General features: G+C 39.8%; 2 protein-coding genes and 1 pseudogene across 4 annotated transcripts; 2 read left to right on the forward strand and 1 right to left on the reverse strand.

Moving 5' to 3' along the window:
- Positions 1 to 361: 361 nt before the first annotated feature.
- On the forward strand, positions 362 to 2,073 carry LOC127773386 (mitochondrial import inner membrane translocase subunit TIM17-2-like; annotated as a pseudogene).
- On the forward strand, positions 1,272 to 4,752 carry LOC127774954 (uncharacterized). Of its 2 annotated transcripts, none has more exons than XM_052301248.1 (7): positions 1,272 to 1,645; positions 2,257 to 2,386; positions 2,581 to 2,764; positions 3,150 to 3,234; positions 3,380 to 3,434; positions 4,110 to 4,248; positions 4,324 to 4,752. In XM_052301248.1, exons 2-7 carry the CDS (start codon positions 2,361 to 2,363, stop codon positions 4,438 to 4,440), a joined length of 606 nt encoding a protein of 201 aa, XP_052157208.1. In that variant the 5' UTR covers positions 1,272 to 1,645; positions 2,257 to 2,360; the 3' UTR covers positions 4,441 to 4,752. The 2 variants fall into 2 exon arrangements, with proteins under 2 accessions (XP_052157208.1, XP_052157209.1); XM_052301249.1 differs by having other exon boundaries at positions 2,316 to 2,386.
- A 489-nt stretch (positions 4,753 to 5,241) lies between these two features.
- On the reverse strand, positions 5,242 to 7,571 carry LOC127774953 (LOB domain-containing protein 15-like). 2 transcript variants are annotated; one of them, XM_052301245.1, is made up of 3 exons: positions 7,489 to 7,571; positions 6,858 to 7,164; positions 5,242 to 5,769 (listed from the first exon to the last, which is right to left on the reverse strand). In XM_052301245.1, exons 1-3 carry the CDS (start codon positions 7,500 to 7,502, stop codon positions 5,356 to 5,358), a joined length of 735 nt encoding a protein of 244 aa, XP_052157205.1. In that variant the 5' UTR covers positions 7,503 to 7,571; the 3' UTR covers positions 5,242 to 5,355. The 2 variants fall into 2 exon arrangements, with proteins under 2 accessions (XP_052157205.1, XP_052157206.1); XM_052301246.1 differs by having other exon boundaries at positions 7,301 to 7,556.
- Positions 7,572 to 13,449: the final 5,878 nt, after the last annotated feature.

A 13,449-nucleotide genomic window follows, 5' to 3' on the forward strand; every position in this document is an offset into this window, starting at 1 on the left:
ACGTGGCGCTTACGTGGCATTAGAGTTAAAAAAATATCTATGGGACCCATATGTCATTCAACACAAAATTATTGTGGGACCCACTCCCACGTGTCATCCTTTCTCCATCCTTTGTTCCTCCGCCCACTCTCTCACTTATCTCTTTTCTCTCCCTATTTTCTCTCTTTCCCTTCCAGATCGGCGGCGGAGGCGGCCGGGGGCCAGAGTGGCGACGGCGGCACGCGGGCGAGGGCTAGAGCGGTGACGGCGGCGTGCAGGCGACGGCCGCGCCACCGCTTGCCCCATCTCCAAGCCGGCCCGCCGCCGCTCCCACTCCGCCCCCTTCAATGCGGCGCCTGGTCCGACCCATGCAGCCGACAACGTGGGCGGGGCGTTCGGGATGGGCGCAGTTAGGGGCTCCCTCTTCCACTTCCTCAAGGGCACCTCAACTCCCTCAACGACGAGCGCCTCGTTGGCGGCACGCAGACGGTGCGGATGAACGTGCCGCGGGTGGGTGGCAGCTTCGTGGTGTGGGGTGACCTCTTCTCCGCCTTTGACTGCACCATGGTCTTCATGCACCAGAAGGAGGATCTGTGGAACTCCATCATCGCCGGCGCCACCACTAGCGGCTTCCTCTCCATGCGCCAGGGCCTCGACACCGCTGGCCGCTCCGCGCTCATGGGCGGGATGCTCCTCGCCCTCATCGAGGGCCCCGGGCTCATGCTCAACCGCGTCCTCGCCACACCATCGTCTCTCCCCGTCGATGACCCCAACCTCGCCGCTACCATGGCCCCCGGCCGCTGCCGATCTAGAAGGGGGAGAGAGAACGAGGAGAGAAAAGAGAGAAGGGAGAGAGAGGGAGGAGGAAGAAAGGATGGAGAAATGATGACATGTGGGCCAGTGGGTCCCACAATAATTTTGTGTTGAATGACAGATGGGTCCCATAGATATTTTTTTTTAACTCTAATGCCATGTAAGCGCCACGTGGCATGAAAACCGGGTTAGCACCGCCACATCAGCGCCACGTTAGCAAAACCACCCTCCAATACCGTCGGAGGAGTCAAATTGCAATGGTTTCACTAATTCGGGGAGTCGTCTTACCCGGTTTTCTAGTTAAGGGTCACGAATTAGATTCGGTGAACAATTAAGGGAGTCTAAGTGGACTTTTTCTAGTAATAAATAAAAAAGCCCAACGTAGCCCATAACCTTCGGCCCAAAAGTAATTTGGCCCACAAAGCAGCCGAGCGAAAAGCCTACAAGGTGAGATCAGATCCCAACTCGGGCATCTCGCCTCGCACCTCGCACCGCTCGCGCCGCCCCTCGCCGTCGCCCGTCGCCGGCGCCGGCCGCCCTTCCCCTGTCCGGCGCGGCGCGGCGCGGCGCGAGGGCTGTGCCAGGAGAGGCCGCCCCAGCACAAGTAGTAGGAGGCCAACCTTGGGCTTGTTCGTACCTGCCGCATCCACCAGGCCAACCAACCCCTCTCCCGGTCGCGCGGTCGCCGGGTCGTGCCGCGTCCACGCCGGCGCGCCGCCTCGCTGCTTCGGCCCCTCCACGCGCGGCGCCGGCGGCCCGCTCTAAGGTGTCTCGGCGCCTCCAGCCGAGTAGCCCTCCAGTCCATGCGCCAGCGGCGCCGTCCGGAGCTCCAGACGAAGCCCGAGGGACGAAGGTAACTCTTCCCCTCATTCCCTGCCCTGCCCGTAGATGGTTTATGTTTAGGATTCAGGAATGAATTAGGAAATTAGGATTTAATTCATAGTTGATTTAGGATTTAGGATTTGTGAAGCTTTGTAGGCTTGTAGCAGAGTTAGTACTTATCAGTGCACATATTTAGCAGAGTTAGCATGGTTATTGGTTAGCACTTAAACTAGAAGACCATAATATTGTTTTGTAGCTGTTGCTAAGGAGAATACTGATTGTGCATGGCTTTTTGGGCAACTTGCATATTTGTTGAATGTCCTTGGGATGTCTTGTACATTCATTGAAAGGGATTTCTTCTTGCAAAACATCATCACTCATTTTCAAAATATCAAGAAACGAAAAGTTCCTCTAAATTGTAAGATTTCTAACCGTTTTGCCATTTTCTATTCTCTATAAATTTAATATGTTTTGTCAATTAATAGTTTAGTACTGTACTCTAATATGTTTGACAAAATCAATTTATGGTCAATTATATGAATATATAACTTTACGAAATCATACTTATACCATTATATATTATACAGCTATTAGATTTTGGGTTGGTTTTTTTTTTATCTCTTCTAATTTTGAATACACAAGTTAAAAATCCTGGGCCCGTCCCTGGGCGCGTGTCGTGGTGCGGGCGCTGCTCAGCGTAGGCTGCGTCAAGGGCGGGCGCTGGGGGCAACGACTGGCGGCACCGCATGCCAGGCAGGCAGCAGGCAGCAAGGTTTGCCTCATCTCTCATGCTTCGTGATGGATCAGATATCTGCTACTGCTATGTCTATCTGTATGCTAAAATTGTTCATATGGTTGATTTTTTATCCATATTTCTCCCCTGGTTTAGTGCTGATTGCTGGTTCTGTTTTAGTTACCTTTGAGATGTGCCTAACTGCCTAATTCAGTTGCTATTGTTTTATCCAGTGAGACCATGGAACAAGAACGGAAAGGAGAAGTTTCCATTGGCATGTATACTTACAATCATAATTCTGACAGTGGGTTTGATGTCCATGAAATCTATGTTAAGAGGAGCAGATTCCGGGTTCTGTTGTCATACATTGGCATGGTTTTCCTTCTCGCAAGTGTCTGCCAACTGTATCTGTCAAAGGTACACTTCTCACATAAATCAGTTCCCACATGTTGGTAGGAGGGTTTGTCAGCGAGATTTTTATCTGATATTTCAAGAGTGTCCTAGTGAAAATTACCCGGTTCCTTATCTAATGGTTAGGTTCCATGGTTCATCATATTGTAGATAAAGCTGCAAAATGTTTACTATTTTTGTAGAGCCTTTTTTTTTTTCACATGTTTCCCTTATTCAGAACAGATTCATATTTGCACACTCATACTGTTTTTGTGGCTTTGTTGACCATCCTTGTGACGAGGTTCTTAGTACCCTAGAATCTTAGTTGTAATGTTCTGAAACGCATTACCTTTCTGTTTATACTTATCATAACTGATGTTTATGTTGGTATTGACTTGCTTCAATATTGAAGGAAGGCCTATCCACTGGTTCAGTGTGGAGTATTGCCTTTGGAATCCTTGTTGCCAAATGTTTGCAATACAAACCTGTGAAGAAAGGTGAATTTTTCCTCAAATATGTCCTTATGTGGCCTTCTCATATTATAGTACTACCGTATGAACCTTAAGATTACCAGAATAGGATTTCACCCTGACATCCATATTAGAATGTTATGTATTTATGGATGAAAATGAACGTGTGCAGAGTCAGTGGTGATAATGCCAACTTTTGGGGTTCAGCTAGAAATACATTTTTGGAGGTATATAACAACATCCTTTACAACCTTACCTGAAATTATCAATCATGCTTGATATAGTCTCTTGCATCATATATACCTACACTTGCATAATTGATCGACACTAGTAGGCTAATCTTATTGCTTGGTTTTCTGTGATTTCCCACTTTTCATATGCTACCTGAAATAGAATGATCACTTTAGCTGTTCAATATTCATCACTCATCACCAATTATTCTAGTGTCAACTGACACGAATGAAACTGCTTGGATGCAATGTCCGCCTGCTTACCTGGAATTCTAGCAAGTAGAATAGTTGCTGTATAGTAACCCCCTCCTGAGGAAACAGTTGTTAGGTTATGAAGGTTGATTTTGACAAGAAATAGAACAATCTGTTCTCTATGATTCACTGGCTAGTGGCTACTCTCGATTAGAGTAATGATTGATATATGCATCTACAATATGTTCCGGGTTAAACAGTTATCTTTTGTAGAATCATACGAGAAATGGATTTATATTACCATTATATCAATATGAAGTTATCAAGTATATTTACCATGTTTGTTCACATCTTATTCATCATTTGCTCTGAGGTTTTCTGGGAGACATTACTTTCTTTGCTTAGAAAATGGTGGACTACTTAACCTTTGGTAACAGATGTTGGTTTGTAGAATTAAAATTTGCAAGTTCTGATTCTTAGTGGAAGAGTTCATCGTCGTTTTGTGCCAATTGGCAAGATTCTGAAGCCATTGCTGAATGAGTGTGTGACGCCGGTGACCTGTTACTGGAGCTTGGCATTGCTTCTGCGTGATGAAGAGGAACTCAGGCTAGTTTTCCAGGTAAAGTTCATCTGTTCTAATTTATTACTACGGGATCAAAGAAAAATTCAGTCACCAATAGAGCTTAACTTGCAGAAATCCCACCCTCCTGTCAAAATGTTGGTTCCTGTCTGGAAGGCTCTCTGCAAATTCCTAAACTCTGGATGCCAAACCAGTTCTGCAGTTTCTGAACCGAACCGTTCGGAAACATGACCAATTTTGTGCTCAATATAGTTTGATTGCAATATTGAGAAAACCAGCTACAATTCAGATAGGAATAGCTAGGTGCATTTTATTTGGAACTATCTGGTGGGGGTTGTAGGACACGCTAATGCAAGTGGCACATCTTATTAGAAGGAAATACGTGGAGAAATTTTCAAGCTGATGCACTTCACTTCACTTAACAGTGTAACCAATCAATAGTTTACCCTATTCATGATGTAAATTATGATCTCATTTGATCATTTCATTGTACGATGATAAAGAGTAACATTGTTCTGCTATTACCATTCATGATTTCTGTTGGTTTTGTTCTCACAAGCATCTACTGGAAGATGCAAAGTTTGGTTAAACAATGTTAGTTTTGTCTGCAATGGTACATAAATGAGAATACTTAAAGAGTACTCCTATGAAGTGAGATGTGCACAGACAATCATGTGAGGAGTCCCATGCAGAGATCCAAATGCAGTCAAACAAACACACCAGAGCATCGTGTGCACGTGCACACTCCATTTCCCCAACCTTGTCAATGATTTCTTAATTCATATTGCCTGTTAATTAGAAAGCTTGGCTTGAATTTCAAAATCTGAACTCTTTTGGTTGAAATTAGTCTAGCAGATGGGTTTTAATTTGCAGCGCTCGGTTTTGTACAAAAGAACATATAGTACTGAAATTTACTTGGTATGGATTTTTCTCTTTTTGTCTTTGAAAATTTTGAATTCTGAAACGTTGCAATTTGGTGAACTCAAACAGGGACTTGGAACACAAAAGCTGGACACTATATTTACTCTCCCAGAGAAAAAAGAACCCTTTTATTCTGAGATATTTTCACATAGTCTACATATATAAAAGCAAAAGACAAAAATACACTGAAGAAAAAAAAAACCTCAATTAATACTAGCAGAAAGCTCAGCTAAAATAGGGGACATTCTCGTTGGTGATGGAGCTATAGTCCGTGGAGCTCGACGCGGCGGCGGCGGCGGCGTACACCGCCGTCGTCGACGACGACGACGCCGATGCCGGCAGCGTCGCCGTCGTCACTACCCCCATGGTGCCAGCAACGGGCAGCTGGCGTGCGGCGGCGGCGGCGGCGAGGAGGTGCGAGGCGTGGGAGGAAGGGAGCACGGCGGCGGCGGAGGGGAGGCGGTACTTGTGCCTGACGATGTCGGCGCGGACGGCGGCGAGCTCGGCCTCGAGGGCCTGGACCTGCTGCTGCAAGGTGAGGATGGCGCCCATGCAGCCGTACACCGGGTCGCGCAGCCGCAGGTTGGCCTCGTACACCAGGCTGTTCGCCGCGTCGCCGCGCTGGCTCTCGTGCACCTCCTGCAACGACGACGACGACGATGGCTAGCCATCAGATCGATGCATGAATATATGCGGCTAATTAAAGAGGATATATATTGAATCATATGCAAGAGGAGGGCCAACTAGTTAATTAATGTGTTTCACCATCACATTATAGATTTCATAAGAGATGTACTAGGATTGTAGGAGTACTTCTCAATTTCGTTTTTTTTAAAAAAAATGCACTTTTGAACATTAACTGTTGTCTTGAGCATAAACATGCAAAATGTGTATAACCAAGAATATATGATCTTCCTAGTAATGGTGCTCAAAAGAGATATATATATCGATCACAAATTAGGGGAAACACCTTTAAACTCTCAAGAAATAGCCCTCCTTTCCTCAGACACCATCCAAACATCCAAACAGTTATGAAAAAAGTCTCAATTTTTTTTTTACAATATTCATACAACATACATATACCACTTCATAAATCCTAAGGCTTAATTCAACTCACACATTTTCGAAATAAAAAAAGACAAATCCAACATACCCAAATTTATCATTTTTTATTTCTCAAAGTATAGATCGAGTTTCAATTTGATTTTTGTTGGGGTGATAGATATTTCATATTAATATACTCTACATTGTAGAAAAGCAGATTTTTTTTCACAACCATTTACATTAAATCTAAAGAAAGATCCCCACAAAATTAAATCTAAAACAAAGATGTACAGAGGGGACATCTCTTTGAGGGATTAGAATCCATTCCGTGGAATTAGGTATAAAATGTGAAAAGTTCTAGTTCGTGGTTTTGGATTCAAAGAGTTGAAATTAAAACTGCAATCCTCAACAAATAATTTAGCTGACTCACTACTATATAAATTCTTGTTTCAGTGTATAAAATTCCCTGAGAAATTAACCGAGACACATTCAATCTCATCAATTAATGAAGGCACCAAATCATTTCATAAGCTAGATGAGCTGCAAATTAGTAATAACATCACTTATCATTAGTAGTTAAGTTGAGTTCAACCAATTAATTAATATAAGCCTCTTGCTAGCTAGGTCACCATGGATGGATGCATATGCTTAATTAAGCTTAACCCAGCTCGATCACTACTCACCAGGAGCATCTTGGAGACGTTGCTGGCGCCGAAGACCTTGTGCACGGAGGCGAACTTGTGCGGCTCCAGCGGCGAGAAGTACGGCGAGAAGGGGCACTCCTGCGCGCACCGCCGCCGGAGCAGCTTGCACGCCGCGCACGGCGTTATCGTGTTCACCGCCGCCGCCGCCGACCCCGGCCCGGCGCCCGCCGCCGGCATGCTGCAGCTCCTCCTCGCCATCATTGTTGTTCTCCCGTCCGCCGCATCCGCCGCCGACGACTCCCTCTTTATCTTCCTCCCTACCTGATCATGGTGGTCTTGCCAATCACTGATGACGAACAAGATAAGAAAGAGATGTAGCATGAGATCACTGTGTTAGGGTTAGGACTCTCTACATTGATCTTGACACTGCATATGCATGAACAAACAATTAGTTTTCAGCTCATGAGTAGAGGATTAATTACACTGATGAGGCTAGCTAGCTGCCAGTGATAGTGGTTTTTGCTGATTAATTCCTGCTCTAGTATACTATGGGATGCATGGATTGATGATCATGGGAAAGGTGATTGGATCATTGGCTAGCTAGCTAATTGGTGATTCCTTTGAGTACTAGCTAGTTTTGCTCAAAACTATAAGCATGAATTCATCATACCTTGCAGTGGACATGAAGGCAAGATGGAGACTTTGGAGAGAGAAAGAAAAAGGAAAGGGGGACAGAGATGGAAGTCTGGTGCTTTGGAAAATGGTGGCTTCTAGGTTTGTGTCTCTTTGTGGAGAGAGAGAGAGAGAGAGAGAGAGAGAGAGAGAGAGAGAGAAAGAGAGAGACAGAGACAGAGAGGTGTTTAAATTAAAAGAGATATATATAATTAATTGTGCAGAGAGATTATATTGTATATGCAAGAGAGAGATACATGTTTGTGTTCATCTTGCACCATTTGGAAGCTAGGTGCCCTGAAGCTATGTTGACTTGTTAGCAATAGATTAACATAGGCTGAGCTGTAGGAGTATGCATATGGAATGATGGAATCTTCTGAATTAATGTAAATTAACACCCTTACTGTTCCCGTTCAGATTAGAATTGTCTGTCTTGGAAGAGGTCAGTAATCACATGACATGCGAGCTTGATGTTGGTCAATTGCTTGTCATGTATTTACATGTACAATGATTTGCAAAAGTGGCTGTAATAAATCTTGATTTATTTTTTTTCCTTTCTTCTTTTGCCGACTTCGATAGTGTAAATCTATCACTAGTCGGTGCAGACAGGAATTATATATACCACTCCATTGTCTAAATAAAAAGCCTAATAAAAATGTTCACATGGGGGACAAAATGGCTGCATACTACATTATCTTCTTGATAATAAACTTGAATTGCCTATAGTTAAGAACATGCACTATTATGCACCACCAGTATTAATTCTTTTTATATTTTAATGTAATATAATGTGGTCTAAACTTTCTTTCATTTCATCCATGAATGTATATGCACAAATTAAGTGACAGACTATATACATATACAAATTATTTTGGTAATCTGGTACTGAAATTCCTTAATGGCACCTCACATATGTATGAGCTTTATATAATTTTAAATTAGGATTTGAAAAGAGATCTGTAGAATTATTTGCTTGATCATTGTCGATTATTAATTTCATATATAGTTGAAAATGGGGATGCCCATTAAATAATTGTTACACACACACACACAGATATATATATATATATGTATACACACTATATGTTAACCTAGAAATTGTTAATGATTTTCCAAGGAACAAGGCCCTAAATACTCTGCCCAACATTAGGCACATTTCTAGGGTTGAAGCTGGTCCAGAGAGGATCACTTAATTGAGTCTTGCTCTTTTCTAACTAGGTCTACACATGTGTGCCTTGTGTTTTTGGCCCTTTTATTATATTTTTTTTTTCTTGGCATTAGCTGTAGATGGCATAATGCATGGCTTACCTGTGTACATCTAAGATCCAATCTAGAAGAAAATAGTTTATCCTGCCCCCCTGAACTAAGAATAAATATAATCGAGTTTTCAAATACAACAATAACAACGTATGTACTCGTCTAGTACGTTGGGACTAAATTAAAGTATGAACTTGACACCGGCATTTCCAATGTCTTCCATCAGAATAAATTTAACAAGCTAGGGCAGGCGCGGTGCACGATCATATTGTTTACAAGAGATGATATATATAGAGTTATCTCCTCAACTCCTCGCAACAAAATTTAATTTGCTGAGTATTTGTGAGAAATAAAAAGTATTCTATTATAACTGTATATATATCAGTTATAATTAAACCACTACTGGAAAGGTTGTCTGCTTACAGATAATCTCAAGGAAATCAAGGGTTTTAATTAGGTAAAATTATGTGCAAGTGATGGGGCATCCCAAGGAAATCTCTAGGATGAATAATTATTCAAAATAATAATTAATTGGTGTAGTATTAACTTCTAAACAAAATACATGCATGTCCCTTGCTAGCAAAAAAGAAGTAATTTTATTACTGAATATGTGTCGCACATATGATCAATTCATGATGATATTCAATTCATCCATGGTCTAAATAGTTCCAATGGATGATTATAGTCGTTGACAAGTTGTTGTAATAGATATGTAAATGCTATATTTCAGTTTTTCTTACATATTATGATCAAAGTTAGTAGCCAATTAATTAAATTATCCTAAAAACTGATAATATTATATTGTAACAATGATGTCATGCATTTTAATATGGACTAGAGCTAGCAACTGATAATATTTTGATTTTTGTACAAGGAGAATAGTGTGGATCTATGTATGTGTGACCTACTAACATCACCCTAGCTAGCATGCAAGAAACACATTAGTCATTAATTGCACCTGCAGAGATTCCTTTCATGCATGTCACTATTGTCTTTCAAAAAATCGATCAAGGGGTCAACTCATTCAAACAATTGATCATCGACCATGCATACTCCAAATGTCACTACTGATCTTTGTATAGAGCACTCAGTGGCGAGAATTTGAAATAAATGTAAATCAACATTGATTCACCAAATAACTTAGAGATTTCAATTTGTTGCACACTGGATGAAAATCATACTATGAATTGATCAATCACAGATCGAGTACTGGACATGATTTCAATTCATCAGTTTCTCTTCTATAAAAATACTTAAATGCATGCCCATAAATTAAACTGAATCTTTCAAAATGAGGCCTAGCTAGCTATCAACAGTTTTCAGAAATAGTAATTGAATGATTTTCAAAGGAATTGAGATCTCAAAATTCTTATGGATTAGCTTCATATGCCCCTATTCCATAGGAAAATAAACATGAGTCCCAACACACTATCTTTTTGTTTCTCCCTCTTGTCTCTCTAGGACAAACAATTTTCCTTAGAATTCCTATGTTTTTATTTCCTGTGAACCATGTAAATTCACCAATTCTAGTATTCCTATGTTTTGGAACCGTATTTATGCATTTTTCCTGTTACTGTGTTTTTAAAATCTCGGGTTCCAAAGGATCAGAGCTAGCCCTTACACTAAACAACAATATGTACTCCCTCCGTCCCAAACAAAACCAACATCGTACGGGATATGATACATCTTAGTATCGTAATATTAGAATGTGTCGCATTCTGTATGAGTGGTTGAATTATTTTGGAATGGATGTAACATGAAAGAGCATAGATGGATTAGTGAAGCTACTATAGCTAGCTCGGTAGAAGATGGAGTACTAGTGAGTGTCTGAGTGATAGTAACAGTGATGGTGCGAGTGTGCAGGGAGAGTGCGTGGCTTGCAAGGGAATTCGTTTGCACGCGAATTCTTGGTTTTGACCCGCACATCGTGCCTACAACGTCGTTGCACTGTTCTTTGACCACACATTTGTCCATCACCGTATCCTGCTACATCACTTCTTAATCAATCAATTGGCTAATATATTATTAATTACTACCCCGTTGGTCTTAAACATGAGACTAATCGTGCCTTGGTCTCGTGATCTGCAGTTGATTACTCTCTGACGGTAATATTAGTAGTCAGCAAATTAAGACAAGCTAGCTAGCTGGCCCTAGTCTCTGCATGCATGCAATGTTTGGTCCATATGGAAACTAAATCAGGATTTCATTTATGATTTACCTGGATATATTGCAACTACAACTAGATATTGAACACCTTTATCAAAAAAAAAAAAGAATCAACCTCTTATTATTCATAAATTGAATTTTTTTTTAAGACGGAGAGAGTAACTAGGCATATGCATGCGTGTGTAACCTTCTTCCGTGTAATCGAAAATAGGTAATATGAAAATGCCATTCATGTGATTAAATATATATATATATATATATATATATATATATATATATATATATATATATATATATATATATATATATATATATATACATATATAATTAGCTTTCTGTTAGATCTTTGCTGCCAAGTGCCAACGGTTGCCTGAAAGTGCAGAGTTTTGATCAACTCCCATACATGTTTTGGGCCGGTTTATATTATGCACTTGAATTCTGTTATTTGCACGTTGCCCATAGTTAAGATTTCTGGCGTGACATTGTTTAATTTATTATCACTGGTATATGCATGTATCCCATGTATACATTTTTGCCGTGTAATTATGAGCATATGTGTTTGTACCGTATTTTTAGCTATGTGGCAAAAAAGAGACATTTCACTAATGTGTAGATTGGCCCAGGAAAATAACCGGAATGCATGTTGCAAACATATGGGCCTTAGTCCATAGTGCTATTTGTGGCCCATCATGCTTTTACACCTCTCTCTTTTTTTTTACGAGTTTCTTGTGTAGTTTTTTTTTCTTGTTTTTCCGCTGACCATCTTATTCTTAACTTTGTATTATTTCTTTTCCGATGTAATAGAAGACATTTAGACCATTCCCAACCCAATGACTAGAATGGTGTCCATAGTATTAAATAAGCTGCCACATATGATAAAAAATGATGCGGCAAGTGAATAAATGAGGAAAGAGAAGGAAACCATGTCTTGCATAAGACATGGTTTTTACACAACATCCAAGACATCATGTAAGATAAGTAGCACTAAATTTAAGTATGAAATAGTGGTGTTTGCATTGAAAGAGTAGTGTCTAGTACTAATTACTTGATGATGTCGAGTTTATGGAAACTATGTCTAGTGTCTTGGGTTGGGAATGGCCTTAACCAGACATATCAATATACCACGTATATCATACTTATCAGAAATGTATGCCTACCATAAATGCACATATATTTGCATATGAAAATATTTAAAGATAAATAAAAATACAGAGTGAAAATATTAATACACTTTCACCCATTTTACCATTATATACTCCTAAAATAAATTAATCTAGTATGGGATATAATTTTGAGATAAAGGGAGTATATCAAACTAATTAAATTTTCTCTCAAAATGATAACTATATACGTTCCACCAAGAGAATCTCTTGTATACCTCTGAAATTTTAGCTAATCCCTTCTATGCCTTTGAATTTTGCTTATTTCCTACCTCTAAAATTTGATTTTGATCTCTTCCATATCCCTCCCGTCAGTTGACCATTTAATTTATATAAAATTGACCACTTTACCCTTTGGATGAACATAGAAATTTATGAACTATATTATTAAAAATGTAAAAGTTTGTCACATGAGACTATTATAATTATGAGTTTGTTGTGCGATGCATTATTTATCACAAAATTTATCTTTAGTTAATGAAATAAAAAATATGCATTTATTTTTTAAAAAAATCATTAAAATGAGGAGCATTCATACAAAGATAGAAACCAATGCTCACAATAATTTTTTTATGAATGCTTTCGATCACCTATTAAATTTTTAAATAAATATTTTAATTTATTACATTTGTTTTATTTTTAAAATTTATGTCATAATTTTCTGCACTAATTATTTAATCTCATTAGTTTCATAAAATGCACATACTGTGCACTCAAACAAAATTTTCAATCGTTTTTCAAGCTTATATTCAAACCTAAAGCATCAAGGGCAAAAAAGACATTTGTAACCAATCGTAATAGTGAAATGAAGGAAAATGTAACGGTAGGGACATGGAAAGGATCAAGTTGAAATTTTTGGGGGTATAGAAGAGTTCGGGTAAACTTCAGGGGTACAAAAGGGATCGAGTGAGTTTTCAGGGGTAGACAGGCAATTTACTCTTCGGAACTCAACTTATCTACTACGAACAATTAATTTGTGCATGAGTTTTATGCTATATCTCTAGGAGAGATGGTTACGGAAATTCCCAACGGACCTATGCTTGTTTTCGATATTCTACTGACCAAACCATCTAAAAATAGTTACCCTAAAAAATAAAAATGGTAATGATAAAAAAAAGCTTTGGAAACAAAAACGAAAACAATTTTGCCGCTCTCCGAATGTTCCTTATATATCTTGCCATATATTGTGATCTATGTTTCTATTTAGCTCATAGTTTAGTGGCCCATTAACTCCTCAACCGAAATCCCTAATTTGAGTACATGGTTAAAGGAGAGTTTGTACTTTACACAGTGCAACTGTGCAAGCTTGAGTTTATGTGGTTATATATGTCATGTTAAGTGAAAATAAGAGAGTTTACAATTCCATATTTCTTATA

The sequence above is a fragment of the Oryza glaberrima genome, chromosome 5, assembly GCF_000147395.1.
Source record: "Oryza glaberrima chromosome 5, OglaRS2, whole genome shotgun sequence".
NCBI classification, from domain to species: domain Eukaryota; kingdom Viridiplantae; phylum Streptophyta; class Magnoliopsida; order Poales; family Poaceae; genus Oryza; species Oryza glaberrima.